We start from the raw sequence: 18,793 nt of genomic DNA on the forward strand, positions 1-18,793 counted from the left end.
TCAGGAGGGGTCTTAGCCTGGTCCGAGAAACAATGGCTCCACAGTGACGTGGGCTTACCAGGTGTTGCGTAGCCTCGTCCAGGGTACATTTCTACAGGCTGAAAAGGTGCCTTTGTGTTTTTGCGCGTGCTTGTCTCGCTCTCCTGCAACTCATCCGTGAATACTCTTCCTTCCAAGCGATGCACCTTCTCTGCTCCCGGCTACGTGAGACAAGGACTCGTCTCAGGCAGAACACAAGGGCCTGGCCCAACGGATCTCACTCACTTACCCCAGAACCTTCTCAAACACGTCCTCCTTCTCTCGTAACATCACAGATTGTTTGGTATACCCTTTAATAGTGCGTCTCTGGTTCTCAGAGTTTGGATACAGACCTTTGTATAAATGTTTTGGGAAGTGATATCTTGGCCATATGATTTTATCTTACACCTGAAGGATGGTTGGTTTATTTTTTGTCATTACAGGCCGAACGACTTCTGAACCGGTGGAGGATACAGACCCCAGCAGCTTCATGGCAGGAATCGTAAGCAGCCCTATTTAACATATCTCAGACGCAGTAGCTATGATTCATGAAGGGATTTTTAAGTTTTCTATTTCCATTAATAATACAATAATAGTTTGTGGTTAACTCATTCCAAAAAGATAGTACTTCAAAACGTCCACATGACATGGCAAACATGAAAAGATAATCTATATAGGATAATGATTATCAACATAGAGATAAATAGATAGAGAGAGGAAGAGAGATACACACACACAAATAGACACACAGATCTATATAGGATAATGATTATCAACATAGAGATAAATAGATAGAGAGAGGAAGAGAGATACACACACACAAATAGACACACAGATCTCTCTCTCTCTCTCTCTCTCTCTCTCTCTCTCTCTCTCTCTCTCTCTCTCTCTCTCTCTCTCTCTCTCTCTCTCTCTCTCTCTCTCTCTCTCTCTCTCTCTCTCTCTCTCTCTCTCTCTCTCTCTCTCTCTCTCTCTCTCTCTCTCTCTCTCTCTCTCTCTCTCTCTCTCTCTCTCTCTCTCTCTCTCTCTCTCTCTCTCTCTCTCTCTCTCTCTCTCTCTCTCTCTCTCTCTCTCTCTCTCTGCTTATGAACAAAGAGACTTACATTAGAGTGCCAAGAAGCAGAACATACCATCACGCAGCACCACGGGCCTAAGGGCTCTGGGAGAACAAGTTCTAGCAGGCCACTGCTCCGCAACACCAAACACACTGGAGTCTTCTCTGTGGTTACACACTCCAACGCTGTGTGTGCGTGTCTGTCTCTTTGTCTGTGTCTGTCTTTTATTATACCTATCTATATCTTTACATTTTGACTCATTTTATCTTTTCTTTTTAATCTCGGCATTTAGCAGTCATAAATGCATTAGGGCTCTGGGTGGGTAGACCATCAATCCACACATTTGTTCATAAAATGTGTACATTTATATTTTATATAGAGTATATCACTTTTCCCCTGTACATAGATGTAAACATAAATGCATGGCTGCTTAGACCACTCACTGGAAGGATTTTGAGGATTTCATGGCACCTTTTGGGGGTCAACTTAATTTCACTCAGATTAATTGTGTCATTAAAAAACAATGCTAAATGTCTTTACATGCCCGTTGCTTACACAAGCCTTGTTATAGAAGATTGGGTCCGTTCCTCATAAATATTAACGCTACGAATTTGATTGACAAATCAGCTAACCAGTAACTAACAACCACAGGTCTCTTATTAATATTCATGAGGAAATGATGGCACCAACAAATAACAGAATCATGATGCTAGCTGATCTAAACAATGAACAATGTTCCATTAAATCTTTCATTGGTCATATTTAGGATGTTTTTATTTTTTATCCAACCCAGTCGATCAAGACCAACTACCCCGTCCAAGTGACCGATCCTCAGGGTAAGTCCAGCAGCAAGGTATCCCTTTCCTTGGGGACCAGACAGCAATTCACATTTAATTAAATTGTATTTACCATTGTAACATTTATCAGATGATTAACTCCAAAGCAACCGGGTCATCAATGAGCAGGTAGAGGGTTTGACTCCCAGAGGTTGTGCGCTCGAAGACGAATGTCTGCAGTGTCTTTGAGCAAGATGCTGTCACCCCTACCTGCTCGTTAATGACATGAACAATCTAAAGATAAACTTGGGATAAAGCCTTAGTTTATAGCTATATAATAATTAACCTACCAGCAATAAAGCAAGTGTTATATATGTATATACATTTTCTGCATTTTCTGGTTGCCATGTTCTCCTTTTGTGAATGCAACCATCATATCTGCATCTGATAGCTGTGTGTCTATGACACAGAGATATCCTGTAACATGTGTTTTACTGCTGTCATAACAATAGCTTGTATTGGACAATATAGATATTGTGAATCCAACACACTTTAATTGTCCACACTTACACACACACACACACATCATGCTGTCGATATTGAGGGGGTCTCTTGTATCTCCTCTCTAGATCCCGTGACCTTTGCCCTGCCCTCCATGCTCCCCAGGTACCCTCCTGCCGACCGGATACGGCAGGTTGGTCTCACTATGGCGACGGTCGCCTTGCCCCAGAAATAACACAGAGAAATGTATCATATATGTTGGCCTAAAGCATTGATGGAAATGTCATAAGAACTAATATTTTCCACTAAGTCAATATGCAAAGACAAAGCTTTTGTGTAGATTGAAGCCCATGTACGCAGGATTCATGTTAAATAGCGATTCCTTAGCCAAATAAGAAATTTTAACAAAAAGGACAAGGAATTTGTCTGGGTGCACTGCTAAAAAAAGAGCCAAGATACACACATTAGCTCATCAATGTTGAAAATAACTGCTGAATATTGAAAATATGTTGAATGCAAGTACAGTTGCTTTTTTATTAAACTATTACAGGGAATATTGGTTGTAGTAATGAAAGTAAACAAACTGAAGATATTTTTATTTCCTTGGTGTAGCCAGTGGAGGACGGTGACGACTGTATCTGCACCCCGTCACTCTCCCCAGGTGAGGCGGACTTCGTTTCATTAAAATGATACTGCTACAAAAAAGTATATATTATTACGAAAATATATATTATCTATTTATTTATCTATTAATTCACTCTTATTTGTATACTTGAAATGATTTGCACCCAACTATCCTTTGAGGCTGTAATACCTGAATTAATAAAGTGGTGCAGTATCTTATCTAAGCTTAACCTCATTAAACGTAACTTATCTACCCTTATCTCATCATAACCTAGCTTACCTTACAACCCCCACCCCAGACCTCCCCCAGGAGCTGCGGTACCTGAGCGGGATGTGTGAGAAGTGCCGCTACCAGGCGCCAGTGCCCAAGATCAGCGACCTGATGGACGACAAGGACCTGCTGGACTCCCTGCGCCTCAAGCTGGACCCCAACCACTGCACCGTCAAGAACTGGAAGAACTTTGCCAGCCGCTGGGGCATGAGCTACGACGAGCTCACCCTGCTGGAACACCGGACCCAGGGCTCGCTGTCGCACAGCCCCACGCAAGAGTTCCTGCTGCGCTACAACCAGAAGAGTGTGGGTGAGCTGAGCGAACTATGCCGCTTCTACGAACGCATCGACGTGCAGCGGCTGCTGCAGGACTGGCTGGAGAAGGACTGGCCGTCGCGCTGGCAGAAGACACACTGATCCGCCAAGATATGCTTGTGTGTGCATGTGCGCGTGTGCGTGCGTGCGTGTGTGTATATAACTGAGTGTGAAAAAATAATTGTGTGCGTTTCTGTGAGTAGAAATGTTTGTGTGTGTATATGTGTGTGAATAAAGTTGTGTTTGTGTGTGCATGTGTGGGTGCATGTGTGTGTGAGTTGCAGTGTGTATTTGTTTGAAGGTTTATTAAGTTTATGTTTATATCAGGCGGGCTTATCGAACGTTATCTCTTGGTTTTGAATATCTCTTGAAATAATGGACGTTGAGGTTTTCTTTATAACTTTGGTTAAGAAGATATAGTTGTGAAACGGTGCAGTTTAAAGTAATCGTCTCAACTATTTTTTGCAATATAGTCATATTTGATTTGGACTTATTTCTTTCTTAATGCCAAGGTCTTTCTTTAGTATCCATGTCTTCTTGATTTGAAATAAACAAAAGATAGTGATGTATGCTCCGTGAACAATATTTACTTTTTGTTGAAAATAGTTGTGGTTATCAATTGTCAAATATGTCTGGTCGTTTTTGTGGCACAGTCCAGCTATAAGATATTTGAATTCAATTCATTCATTCAATCTTTCTCCTGCCCTCAAAATGAAAGATATAGTGAATTATGACTACAACTTGTATTCATGTTTATAAAGTGTCATTTTTGTCTTAAATGTTTTATAACGGATAGAAAATAACAGTACTGAATGCATTAAAATGTATTTATTGAACAAAAATTTAACAGATTTATACAATTCCATAGTAAAAAAAAAAAGTAAAATTGTAGCCTGCTTTTCATATTAAGGCATTGTTCCATATAAAATACTGAGGCAATTATAGATATTCTCAGACAATATTCAGATAAAGCTGATTTAAATAGTTTCAGTGTATACAATTTCTGATATTTTGTCCTCCTACAGAGACGAGATAAAAAAACTCGAACTTCTGGTGCTTTCACTAGCAGGTAACTGCAATATAGTTAAACTTTTTTTTTTTACATGATTCTCTCTCTGGAATTTGAATTATACACAGCAATTGTGTTCCATTTGGTTGGACTTTTGTGTGTGAGACCTATAATATCTTAAGCAAACGCAAGACATCTTCATGTATTAGGTTTCAGTTAATTATTTACATAGATATAGTGTTGATGCTGCCTATACAGGGTTTGAGAAGCATGTTTAATCAGTATCTGCGTCTTTAACATTCAGGCCAAGCATATTGGAAAGACTTAATGACAATTTATCATTTCCTGACGATCCAACTACTGGATGGTCCAAGCCTAATCCTAAATCAGGTGTGTTAACTTTGAATGTTCCTCCTCTGGCCAGTGAGGAATCATTTGATGCTGAAGCAAAGAGTGCACCCACTTTGGCCTCAGTAGGTGACACATTAACATTCACAGGTTTCTCCCTTGCTAGTTTCAACCGCTCCATAATATCAATCTTTTCCCCCGTGTTTGACTGTGTATTAGGTTTCACCAGGCGTATTCCCTTGCTAATAACAAATTCCTGTTCGCTTTTGTTAAGACTTCCTTCAGACTTTGGTGGACCTAAGCTATCGTCCAAAAAAAGGTTGTCAGTAATATTGCTCTTGGGTAGCTTGTGGAATGTGAATGCTGGAACATCCACCTCACCATCTGTCCCACTGTCACTGCCCTCTTCTGTTCCACTACCAGATGCAGAATCAACCTTCCGCCCCCAGTGAAATGGCCACCTTATCTTACTTTTGGGGGAATCTTCAGCATCAGCATTTCCCTCAACTTCCAGGTTGAGGTTGGGCTTCACATCAGCCGACATGTCCAGATCTGCGTTCACATCAACATCTGGTGCTTTTGATCCATGCCCCGAAAAGCCAAACTTGGGTAGCTTGAAATGTGGCATTTTTAATGTTCCTTTACCAGTGTTGATACTTGCAGTATTTAAGTCCACTCCTCCATTTACATCCATGCTGGGTTCTGAGAGGTTGCCACTACCTATTTTTAACTTGGACAAATCTAGTTTACTGTCAGCGGAAGGGCCTGTAATACTAAGATCTGGTGTACCAATATCAGCTGTGGGACCATCAACTTTAGGACTGGTTAGGCCTAAACTGGGGAGATTAAAATGAGGCATTTTGTATTCACCAGTAGTTGCATCAACATTTGCATCTGGGGCATTTCCTGATAATTTAAGAGCAGGTGCCTGGATATCAGCTTTTGGTAAATCGACATCAAGATTTGGAACAGAAACATTGGCATTTGGCACATCAATGTCAGCATCCAGCTCTGGCCCCTCCACTTTAGGCTTAGAAAAACCAAATGTAGGTAATTTCATCTTGGGCAACTTGAATTTTCCAGATGTGTCAAGATCAGCATCTAGATCCGGTCCATTGAGGTCAGCTTTTGGCAAATTCAGGTCCAGATCTGGAGTAGATAGATTTCCCTTGACATCTGGAGCAGAGAGATTGAGGTTTGCTCCAGATCCCTGTATATCTGCTTTTGGTAAATTGACATCAATGTCAGCATCCAGATCTGGTCCCTCCACTTTAGGCTTAGAAAAACCAAATGTAGGTAATTTCATCTTGGGCAACTTGAATTTTCCAGATGTGTCAAGATCAGCATCTAGATCCGGTCCATTGAGGTCAGCTTTTGGCAAATTCAGGTCCAGATCTGGAGTAGATAGATTTCCCTTGACATCTGGAGCAGAGAGATTGAGGTTTGCTCCAGATCCCTGTATATCTGCTTTTGGTAAATTGACATCAATGTCAGCATCTAGATCTGGCCCCTCCACTTTAGGCTTGGAAAAACCAAATGTAGGTAATTTCATCTTGGGCAACTTAAATTTCCCAGATGTGTCAAGATCAGCATCTACATCAGGTCCTTTTAGGTCAGCTTTTGGCAAATTCAGATCAAGGTCTGGAGTAGATAGATTTCCCTTGACATCTGGAGCAGAGAGATTGAGGTTTGCTCCAGATCCCTGTATATCTGCTTTTGGTAAATTGACATCAATGTCAGCATCTAGATCTGGCCCCTCCACTTTAGGCTTGGAAAAACCAAATGTAGGTAATTTCATCTTGGGCAACTTGAATTTTCCAGATGTGTCAAGATCAGCATCTAGATCCGGTCCATTGAGGTCAGCTTTTGGCAAATTCAGGTCCAGATCTGGAGTAGATAGATTTCCCTTGACATCTGGAGCAGAGAGATTGAGGTTTGCTCCAGATCCCTGTATATCTGCTTTTGGTAAATTGACATCAATGTCAGCATCTAGATCTGGCCCCTCCACTTTAGGCTTGGAAAAACCAAATGTAGGTAATTTCATCTTGGGCAACTTGAATTTCCCAGATGTGTCAAGATCAGCATCTACATCAGGTCCTTTTAGGTCAGCTTTTGGCAAATTCAGATCAAGGTCTGGCGTAGATAGATTTCCCTTGACATCTGGAGCAGAGAGATTGAGGTTTGCTCCAGATCCCTGTATATCTGCTTTTGGTAAATTGACATCAATGTCAGCATCTAGATCTGGCCCCTCCACTTTAGGCTTGGAAAAACCAAATGTAGGTAATTTTATCTTGGGCAACTTGAATTTTCCAGATGTGTCCAGATCAGCATCCAGATCAGGTCCTTTGATTTCAGCTTTTGGCAAATTGAGGTCAAAATCTGGGGAGGGTAGACCTCCATCAATCTTTGGGGTAGAAAGGTTCAAATTTGGTGCACTCAAGTCTGCTTTGGGAAGATTCGCGTCCAGACCGGGAATTGAAAGGTCAACATTTTTGTCAAGATATCCATCTAGTTCTGGTCCTTTTACATTTGGTTTAGATGAGCTCCAACTTGGCATCTTTAAAGATGGGAATTTGTATACTCGGGAGGAAGCATCAGCCTTAATGTCAGCTTTTGGCATGTCAATGTCTAGACTTGGAGCATCGATGCCTCCTTTAATTTCAGGCGTTGACAGGTCAGGTGACTTGAATTCCAAATTCGGTGATTTCAGATCCAAATTGGGTAAATCGGCACTTGCATCAATGTCTGGTCCTTTTAATTTTGGGGCTTTAAATTTTGGCATCTGGAATTTGGGGAGTTTAAGCTTAGAAGAGGGGCTGTCAATGTCAACCCCAGGAGCATTAAGATCAACGGCTGGGCCTTTGAGGTCAGCATTAGGCATGGTGATACCGAAATCAGGCGTATCAAGACCCTCATCTAGTGCTGGTGCAGCAAGATTAATATCTGCGCCTTTCACATCCACATCAGGTGCTTGGAGATCTAAGCTTGACGACTTGAGCCACTTTGGCTTTTTAAGAGTGGGCCACTTAACCTTTCCAGAAGGAGCGTCAATATCCATATTCGGTGAAGACAAATCCATATTAGGTCCATCAAGTGATCCTGAAACCTTAGGAGTGGTGAGATCAAGGGCAGGAGAATTCACATCTGCATTAAGATCTAAATCCGGAGCATTTAGTTTGGACCCAATAAGCCAGTTCTTAGGCCTTTTGAGAGTTAGGAACTTATTCTTTCCAGATGCAGCAGGCAGATCAACATCAGGTCCAGTGAGATCTCCATCAAGACTTGGAGTGGATACATCAATGTCTGGTGTGTGAAGGTCTGCATCAACTTTTGGTTTCTTCCACTTCAAATGAGGCCAATGGATCTTCTGTGATGAGGCAACATCAAGATCTGGGGCAGAAACATCGATATTGGGACTATTGATGTCAGCTTTGGGAAGATTCAAAGACAGATCTGGTGCATTGACATCTGGTGTATTGAGGTCTGCATCGAGTTTGGGTTTCTTCCACTTCTTATGAGGCCAGTTGATCTTCCCTGATGGAGCATTGATGTCGAAGTCTGTCCCTTCGAGTTCAGCATTCGGTACATCCAAAGCCAAATTTGGTGTGCTTATCCCCCCGCTCATTCCTGGTGGAGAGAGGTTGAGATCTGGGGTTTTCAGGTCAGCATTAACGTCCATGTCAGCTTTAGGACCCTTGAGATCAAGCTTTGGTTTTTTCCAATTTAAGTGAGGCCAGTTGATTTTCGGAGCGTCAACATCCAAATTGGGGCCATCAAGGTTAGCTTTTGGAAGGTCAAGGCCTACTTCTGGTGTTGACAGGTCTCCGTCAAGCTTTGGTGTTGAGAGACTCAGGTCAGGGTTAACCTTAGGACCCTTCCATTTCTGATGTGGCCACTTAATTTTTCCAGTTGAAGCATCCATGTCCACATTTGGGGCAGCCAAGTTAACATCTGGGCCGTTCAAATTGACATCTGGGCCATTCAAATTCAGATCTACGGTTTTAGCATCTATTGTGGGTGCCGACAGATTGACACCTGCAGTTGGAAAATTTACAGCAGGAGTGTCCAAATCAGCATTCATCTTCCCAAGATTAATCCCTCCTGTTGCTCCCGTGCCACCGATGTTGGGCAGATTAAAGTTTGGCATCTCAAATTTGGGGGCTGTGAAGTTGCCCCCCTTAACTCCTGTTTTTTTAAGTCCTAGTGTGGCATTGGGTGAGGACAGTTCAGCAGAGGGGGCACTGATAGAGTTGCCAAAACCTGCTCCATTTAGGTCAAGTCCTGGCAGTCCTGTATCTGCAATCCTGAAGGTGCCGCTACCATCTGCAGAGGGTTTGTTTAGGTTAAGATTGGGCAGTTCTCCATTAATGTCCCCATCCAGACCAATGGCAGAGTTTAACTTGGTATTCAGGCCAGTAAGATTAAGAGCTGGTGCCTCGCCTTGGGCCTCAAGGGACGGCATCTTCTTCTGCTTGTAACTGGTAGTAAGCATCTAGCGAAAGAATTAATTGGACAAAAAACAGCGTTCAGAAATCAGGCAGACGAGTAAATAAAAAATGCCTATTAATAAAGTTATAATGACAGTACAACTGCATGTCACACTATTGTAGTTTTAGCAGTAAGCTTGACATTACGCATTACAATGAACAATACACAATTCGTACTTGGGAGTCATGGTATTAGTACTAGTTCAACCTATTCAGTTATACAGGAACTTTTACTCGACTTTCATTAATACCTTACCCTATTAATTCCTATTGCTACCCCCTACTCCATATGATTATCACACTGTCAAGTGGGGTCCCACTGGTCTAAAGCTTGTGAGTGAGGTTGTTAGTCTGATGTACCTTGCCTGGGCCACTCAGGGACCCTGGGTCGATGCCAGCACTCAGGTCAGATTTGGTCAACACCGTCATGTTGTCGTCGTACGGCTCCAACACCTTCAGGATCTTCAGGATGTCCTGTTTGCTCAGGTGGTCCAGGTGAACGGTTGCTCCAACGATCTCATCGCCTGTGAGAAGATGAAGGTCAGGTTATTTACGTGAGCTTTGCCGCACTGAAAATAATGCGTCAGGGCACCATCAACGCCACACAAACTTTATGTACAATAAAAACAATGTAATGAGAATTATGTAATTATTTATGATGGAAACCTTCTAGAACTACAGTCTGAATTGACTCCTATGTATGAAACCTCAGAAAACTACAGTCTGAATGGAGTACTATGTATGAAACCTTATGGAACTACAGTCTGAATGGAGTCCTATGTATGAAACCTCAGAAAACTACAGTCTGAATGGAGTACTATGTATGAAACCCTATAGAACTACAGTCTAAATGGAGTACCATGTATGAAACCTTGTAGAACTACAGCAGTGGCGGCTGGTGATCAAAAATGTTGGGGGGGCACAGTAAGACAGTGGGTCTGGGGTCCCCCCCCCCCCCATGAAAAGAATTGAATAGATTTGATTTCCTGTATTCTGGTGCATTTTGGGGATGGCCACTTTTAACCTACTATTCATAGCCAACATCCTGACTTTCAGGGCCTGGACAAGCTTACACTGCATATACAAACCTACTTTATGGCCTTTCCACCAGCCATTGCTATTTGACCCATTGTTGTTATTCTGATATCCAGACAAATCATGATCACTGTCCTATAGCATCCATTTTTTGAGTGTCAATGTCTACAAATGCAGTTAAAAATATGGGACAGTCGCTTCATTTTGTTTATACGCTACAGGCCGAAAGACTAAATTAATATGTAACTTACTTGCTCCTTTTAATAACATTGTTTGGGGAGTCCAATTCCTCCACTGAAAAGGGTGAAAAGTGCTTACAACTCTCTGCTAGTTAGCGATTTATCTATCCTCTACATGTAGTTGTGTTGCACGATTGCTGCTGAGGGAGGTAGCCTATTTGATTGATGTGGTGATGACAAAAAAGAAAAGCGATACCATTGGCCTGGGGCGCACACTGGTGCGACCCGAGGGCGAGTTTTCTTGTGCCAATGAAAAGCTGTCTTGATAGACAGCAAAAAGTTAGCGAGCTTACATTGACTTCAACGTGGCCGGCGCCCCTGACTTGGAGGAGGGCTTTATTTTGAATGACCAATAACTAGCCTAGCCCAAATCATTGACGTTCAGACGCATTTAAATGGTTGCTGGCAGTAGCTGCGTTTCCATCTAAAAGGTGATGCGAATCTTTAGAAAGTTCGCAAAAAAGTAATTTGAATTAGGTGCGTTTCCATCAAGTGGTTGGAGCGGAATAGGGTGATGACGTTACACGTTGATGTCAGCAGGGTTGCTATGGCCGGTCGTTATGCGGGAATCAGAAAGACTGTCAGTCCTGTGTGTTCAAAGTTCGCTACGTCACAGCTGATTCGCAAAATGTGCTTCCATCTCCCATTTTGCGAATTTACTCTGTTTCGCATTTCTCAAAAAATACCTCAAGCGAGCGGATAAACTTTTTTGCGAATTAGAGGATTTTGATGCGAATTTTGGTGTTTCCATCACCGTTCACTGATTCGATACTTCAAAGTTTGCATTAAATTGGGGGGATGGAAACGCACCTAGTGACAAGTATGTCACACAATTAAACGAGGATAAACGCTATATATTTTTGTTGATTTATTTCGTATTGATAATAGTTGATTGATAGTTGGCAGATATATTCAAGTGAATACTCACGGAGGGTCGGCGCCCTAGCGCCCTCTATTGACCCACTGCCACTGTGTGTACAGTCTAAATGGAGTCCTATGTATGAAACCTTATAGAGCTACAGTCTGAATGGACTCTAAACCTTATTGAACTACTGTCCAAGTGGACTCCTCCCTATGTATTAAATCTTGTAGAGCTACAGTCTATATGGACTCCTCTCCATCTATTAAACCTTGTACAACTACAGTCTCTTGTACAACTCCACTAGTCTCCATATATTACACCTTATAGAACATCATTATGAATGCGTCATCCGTGTAAATGCATTAAACCTGACAAATGCTGAACTAGGATCTAGTGATCTCTATCTTTGTCATCTTAATAAACTCCATAAATCCTTAAGAAATCCCCAATGGCGTTCCTGTAGGATGACAAATCCTTTGTTGTTCTTCGTGTTATTGTGCCACCTAGCTCTGATTATGTCTACACTCGTCATAGTGTGAACTGTGAAGAGGTGGCTAAACTGGAAACACAGCCTAATTTAAATTCCTGGCCATCGGGTTGCTCTCTTAGTTTCTACTGCAGTCTGACAAACCCTAGTGTGAGGACCTGCCTAGAGATGGGATGTGTCTGATCTGCAAAGCTGCATAATTATTCGTCGACACCTACAATCATCAACTTTATCTTACAATTATATATTTCTCACATTCACACATCATGAAGGCTATTCTGACTTGCTTTACGCTGACTCATTATTCTTATGAGTCGTTTTTGAAATATGAAAGCCGGTTTGAGCTGGCCTACCGCTGGATCTCCAAGTTGAAAGGAAGTGTTTGGGAGGTCAAATTCACTGCACTACTGTTACTTCAATTTGTATTACATTTTCATAACCATTAGTACTTGAATTTTCTAAATAGCAACTTCTATTCAGATTAGAAAAAATAAAATATTGGGCCAAAAAGTTCCCAGCATGGCGCGCGCGCGCGCGTGCGTGTGCGTGTGCGTACCCTCTTTCAGTCCACTGCTGGCGGAGATGCTGGTGTCGGCGAGTCCCTTGATGACCACGCCCCCTCTCTCAGAGTCTTCCAATTGGAGACTATCAGAGAATGATTTCCCGTCTTCGCTCTGGTTGGTGGTAAAAAGACAAAGATGTGGTCCTGACAAAGACAATGGTAGTGGGGGCAGGATAGTCTAGTGGCTAGAATTACGACTCCAAATCAGAAGGTTTTGGGTATGATCCTCAACGTAAGGAGGCTGCAGGCATCCTAGAGCCAGATGCTGTAACGCTTGATGACATGTCTCTGAATTATACACTAAATGTTTGGATTTTTAAAAAAGGGTAATCTAAAATGGTCAGGAATATATTCTTACTCACCATGTTTTTTAGGTGTTTTTACAACGGCATGTCACGGAACTGTCAGGTAAGGTAGGAGTATCACAGAGTCCCTCTGTGAAAACACAATAGTTTAATAAATAGCCTGTAATGTTATCAGGCAGCTTCCTCATTCTATCAATGGAACCTTGATGTCAGATAAAACCCAAGAAAATAGTACATTCAGCACTTTATATATACAGGCACATGCACATACACACAGTGTGGAAGCTTAAAGTCTCCCGAGAATAAAGACATGGCAGTATTGTTAGCACTGAAAAATAAAACATACCCACTAATACCCACTCAACCAATTACACAAACACATAAAGTAGGCCTACTCCATGTGTTATGTTACGATTGCATTTTGCAGTACATTCCTGGAACATCTTGACAACTCAACCAAGCTGGTTGGAAAGATGTGTAGAATAACAATTATAACCTTTTAGTCATTGATCAAATCATGCCGTTTAGTTCCATGACTCCATTAAGAATTGAATGATCAATCTTTACGCAGCAGGGGGGGGGCGCGCAGCGACTTCTATCGCTCTACTTCGGCCACGCACGGTGGTGTTCTTACTGGCCACCATTTCATCAGGAACTAATAATCCACACCTGTGTTTAGGATGTCATGCCTCTCTATTCCCTCTATGTTCCCTCTGCATTTTGCCAAAACGTGGTGGTGACTATTACGAATAGTGGTTTGTTTTACTCCGTGCTTTTGTACTGCGTCTGTACTTATTACATCAGTAAAGGTTATTTTTACAAACGCATCGCTGCCTGCTGCCACTTCTTTCGCACCGCACTTCGACCCACAACTCTTTCGCATCGCACTTCGACCCACAACTCTTTCGCATCGCACTTCGACCCACAACTTACCCGGTTCATAACCGAAGATGCACCCAGGAGTGAAGGGTGCAGAGCTAATAAGTACGCCTGAAATCCTTAACACAGGTGCGGATTATTAGTTTATGATTGTATGGTGACGGTTAAGGACACCGCCGTGCGTGGCCGAAGTAGAGCGCCCAGAAGATGCTGCAGCTCCGCTGCTGCGTAACATATCAAATAGTTAATGTTTCACAGCCCTATAAACTTTTTCAGACGATTGTGATGTTTAGATAAAGACCATAAACAATTAAGCACAAGGTTGTGAGATACACACACACGCAAAGCGTTAACAGAGCCCACAGCCGTTCAAACACGCGCACACACACGCACGCACGCACACACACACACACACACACACAGACACACACACACACACACACACACACACACACACACACACACACACACAAACGCCAAAAAAAGTGAGATCAGCCTCCTTGGTACCACATTGATTTTAATTGTCAAGGTAAATGCCAAAGTGTGATTCCTTTTAAAAATCTGTTGATTGAAAGTCATTTGTTCAGCCGGCTGCACTGACTGGAGTGGGCTGTCACTTGATGGCAGCGGGTGTCACAGTGACAGTGACACACACTGCGTCTGACGTGTCAGGCGGGTTGCATGTGGTACCTCAAACCAGTCGGTTGGGATGCATGCTAGGTGAGCACCACATGCGCTCTCGCCATCCGACCACACCCGCACGCACCTACTGGTTTAAACACTCAACAAAGTCTCCCGAGAATAAAGCCATGTTCTTAAATCAAGGAACAGTTTTTGGTAAGGTCTTGTACATGGAGCCAAGCAGGAAGATAGGTGGAACGCAGGAATTCAATTAATTTATGGGTTATGCTATTACACCCCTAAAAAAACATTAATCTGTCCAGAAAAATAGTCCAGGAAATATTCTATGAGATAGGGTGCAATAGTGGGGTGCAGCGGTAGCCATCCTTGAGTGAACCAACCCCATCCCTTCTCGTTAATGACCTGTATCTGAATTCACTTTAAGTCACTTTGGATCTGCTCAATGACTAATCAGTTAACAACGTTGTAAATACTCGTGTGACAAGGTCACTCTTGTGACAAGGTTACGTTTTAGGGTGTGATAGGAGTTTTTCCTGCTCCAGGGGGCCCACGCCCATGTGCATGGTGCTTCTGCCCAGCAGGGGTGCTATTGTTCATAATCCATCTCGCCCTCCTCAATGACACACGCACCTGCACACACACTCAACGGCCCCACGTCTGCAATGCTACAAACAGCCCCCAATCCAGGATTAAGAAGCAAGAACATAGTAAGGTGGACATCAACAATCCAAACGATGCGAATCGTTGGACAACATAGAGGCACCAGGGAGAAGGGACCCTTCGGTTCCCAAGTTCACACCTCAGGAACTTTACCTTAAGGGCGCGTTTAGTTATTCCGCATGCAATTCTGCGCTACGTACTACGCAGAGGCCCGTTTAAAGAGCCGTGTGGTGAAAGTGGGAGACGATATTGTACACACACATCACAGTAATCAATGCATTGGAAACAGGTTTGAAATACCATAACTGTGGCCAAGCACTGCCAGAGGAGTCAGAATCTCTCATGTTGACGTCGGTACTACCGCAGTGATACCATTGGATTTGCAGTAATACTGCCATGGTTGTTGATGCCAAGCATCACATGGCAATCCTACAATCAATAGGATTATGTGTTGCTGTTGTTATAATATACAGTATAGCACATAAAAAAGTTGACGCAACATTATACCCATACAAGCCTTTATAGAATCAGCTCAGTTTATTGGGTTGATAAGTTTCAATTTAGGAAAGTACTAATTCAAACAAAACCCTTCTAAATTTCTAGAGATAAAATCCCATCAAAATTTCTTAGTTTTACACAAGGATTCCACATCTATGACCATAGATGCATCAAATGGCAATTTAAATGTACGTTTTCCATTCCAATTCATCCATTTGAATCTTGAGAGAGAGAGAGAGAGAGAGAGAGAGAGAGAGAGAGAGAGAGAGAGAGAGAGACTCACTTTGTTGAGGGTGCAGGTCAGGTAGTCCAGCTGAACGGGTGGCTCTGAGAACAGGTGGCTCTGAGAACAGGTAGGTGTGAGGTCCAGGCAGGTGTGAGGACCAGGTAGCGGTGAAGTCCAGGTAGGTGTGAGGACCAGGTTATTGTGAGGTCCAGCTAGTTTTGATTCCACAAGGGGATGTGACAGCTAGTTTTGTGGACGAGGATGGAAGTGTCATACTGGAGAACATCAGCCTGGAGAACAGGTTGGGCTGCATGAGGACCGCCCCTCACACACACACACACACACACACACACACACACACACACACACACACACACACACACACACACACACACACACACACACACACACATAGTTCTCTCACACACACACACACACACACACACACACACACACACACACACACACACACACACACACAGCCACTCACACACACATGCACACACACACATGCACTCTCATGCTACAAAACTAAGTATTTGGTACCACACACTCAACCACACGCAAACATGTTGAACTCGATTGCAGAGAGGCATGCAGTGCAGCGTTGTGGGCTTGGTGACCGATACTTACCTAGAATGAGAGCGATACAGGGAGAGAGCGATAGAGAGTCAGAGGTAGAGAGAAAGAGAGAGAGAGGGGAAGGAAGAGAAGAGACAGGGGAGAGTGAGAGCGAGGCAAACACACTACAAAGGCCTTGCACCAACTAACTCGGCATCACTTTGGTTACAATTTAGTTTTTCTGGCCTTTTCCCACATACATCTATCAAGGGAGACAATCCCTGCGAGCCATGTCTGCTGTGGAAGAGTTACAAAGTGCAGGTTTGAATACTCACTAAACATACAAAAAGGGAAGCAACAGAGGGAAGTTGCAGGTGCTGTCACTTTCAAATATACAAGAGGGGCACATAAACACCGATCGATCTGCGATCCTTCATAAACCTACCTTAGTCCTGATAAACACAATCAGGTTTCAAAAACACACAGTCTTCATTAACAAGCTCAGTCTGTATAAACAAACTCAGCCTTTAAACACATCCAGTCTTCAGGAACACACCCATTCTTCATAAGCACACTCAGTCTTGATAAACACACTCAGTCTTCATAAACACACGTCACAAAGACATTGAGAATTTCCCACTTCATACCTTACACCTTAGTCTACTTAGACTTGCCACAGTCCTCATAAACACGCCTCGTTAGCATCACCAGGAAACAATTCGGCAGAACCGTGATCACCATGGCGACTGTCAGCCAATGTGGAGGACTGAATAGTTAACAACTCTACTGTTCCTAATGAATCACTCCCCAACCCTTCTCAGACATTAAAACTATGCCAATGTTGCATTGCGATACAATGTGACTCTATTAGCCACGTATCAACCTGCCTGTCAATGGGTGTTGTCAGGTAAGGATCTAATTGATGAGCAATGCCAATGCATTGCAGCCACATACAATAACTACTTTTCCAAGTCTTTGACACAGATAATATGTATGTATACTATAAAGAGATACTGATGATAATCACAATTATACTCCCAATGACCACATGCTTGAACATGATTGAACCATAATCAGCGTTCAATCATGTTTATTTATACAACATGTTATTTTGCGTCTCATTGAATCAACCTTGTATAACAAAACAATCTACACTTGTTAGTTTGAGCCTATAAAGGCCAATTAAAAGGCCTGAAAAAACAGGAATAATAAACATAGCTATCAAGAAGTATAAATTGTTTAGGAGTTGCACTTTAGGAATCAAATAGCTGTTACCTTCCTCAGTTATGAATTACAGCTTAATGTCTATGAAACAAAAACTGTTTGGAAGTGAACTTCTAGCCTACCAGTCAATGGGATCAATATTCTATAATGATCATGCATTGATTCATCCCAGGATACTACATATACCGTGACCGTGTATCTCAGAGGCACACCAAACCAGCTGTTTAACATTGCACTGCTACACTGTCAATCTGGATTCCTCACCACATTCGCATGTAAATGCAGTTCCACCCTGGCTTGCATGGGTACGGCTCGGACACTTGACCAGATTCATCAGCCAGATAAGTTTCTGTGTCCTTCTGTTCCTATCAGGTGACATCACCCAACCCTTGATAGAAGAGCGTTTCATTCATGTCAGGGATTTTGTTTATGTAAGGATCTGTGAGGGATGCTCAAGATAGGACTGATATGTTGCGGGACACTCGTAGGTAAACGGCGAGGAATCTAAATGTGAAAAGCGTTGTTTACATGGACTTGCGTTGATCCATGGAGCAACCGTAATATCAGGCAGTGAGGCGTGTATGCCTGCGATCTTGGTGGATACAACAATAAGATACAAGAATGTTGGCAATCATTGGCATCCAATGCAAAGATGCAATTTTAATCTACCAGTGGGCAGTCAAGTCATAAAGCCACAATGACAAACACCTTGGATATTTAACAAAGACGACAGGAAACATATTTCTGCGGGAGTGTCACATGGTATTTAGGTTATGGCAGTTACTCATATTTAGCAGTGGTTGTAGGTAGTTTCAGTGAATACAGATGTCATTCCAGCCCTGTACTCAATTTTCATTTCAGCTTCCTTTGTCAGCCACATCCCCAGTGAATACCTTCTTTGTCATTCCAGAAACTGACCGAACCAAGCCAAGCAGAACGAATTAATTGCATTATTATTTCATTTACTATCTGAAATATTAATTAATCGACTTTTGTTCAACATTGAATGTGGGACACAAGAATGCGATCAACTGTGTGTCTTTGTCATGTCAGACCTTATTTTGTTATGAACTCAGTCCAGCCTGCAGTCACCACACACATACACACACATACAGTCGACAGTCAACCATTAACATATTCTTCCGTGCTTAAAAACATCCATGTGTTGTCTTTCCTTGAGACCGATGAAAACTAGTTAAGGAAATTCAA

General features: G+C 42.6%; 2 protein-coding genes across 4 annotated transcripts in view; one reads left to right on the forward strand and one right to left on the reverse strand.

Annotated features, from left to right (window-relative positions):
- edaradd (EDAR-associated death domain) overlaps positions 1-5,218 on the forward strand; it is a 7,932-nt gene extending 2,714 nt beyond the window's left edge. Inside the window, exons 2-6 of one of the 2 annotated variants that reach the window (XM_060072717.1) lie at positions 462-520; positions 1,840-1,909; positions 2,479-2,543; positions 2,963-3,011; positions 3,274-5,218. In XM_060072717.1, coding sequence (XP_059928700.1) covers positions 462-520; positions 1,840-1,909; positions 2,479-2,543; positions 2,963-3,011; positions 3,274-3,662 — 632 coding nt within the window. In that variant the 3' untranslated portion in view covers positions 3,663-5,218. The remainder of the gene's footprint in view (positions 1-461; positions 521-1,839; positions 1,910-2,478; positions 2,544-2,962; positions 3,012-3,273) is intronic. The other variant, XM_060072718.1, reaches the window with a different exon arrangement.
- si:ch211-125o16.4 (neuroblast differentiation-associated protein AHNAK) lies at positions 4,374-16,047 on the reverse strand. Of its 2 annotated transcripts, none has more exons than XM_060072715.1 (5): positions 15,857-16,047; positions 12,952-13,024; positions 12,584-12,701; positions 9,765-9,928; positions 4,374-9,409 (listed from the first exon to the last, which is right to left on the reverse strand). In XM_060072715.1, exons 2-5 carry the CDS (start codon positions 12,952-12,954, stop codon positions 4,844-4,846), a joined length of 4,851 nt encoding a protein of 1,616 aa, XP_059928698.1. In that variant the 5' UTR covers positions 12,955-13,024; positions 15,857-16,047; the 3' UTR covers positions 4,374-4,843. The 2 variants fall into 2 exon arrangements, with proteins under 2 accessions (XP_059928698.1, XP_059928699.1); XM_060072716.1 differs by lacking the exon at positions 15,857-16,047 and adding an exon at positions 13,828-13,846.
- Between the last annotated feature and the right edge of the window lie 2,746 nt (positions 16,048-18,793).

The sequence above is a fragment of the Gadus macrocephalus genome, chromosome 15 (assembly GCF_031168955.1).
Source record: "Gadus macrocephalus chromosome 15, ASM3116895v1".
NCBI classification, from domain to species: Eukaryota; Metazoa; Chordata; class Actinopteri; order Gadiformes; family Gadidae; genus Gadus; species Gadus macrocephalus.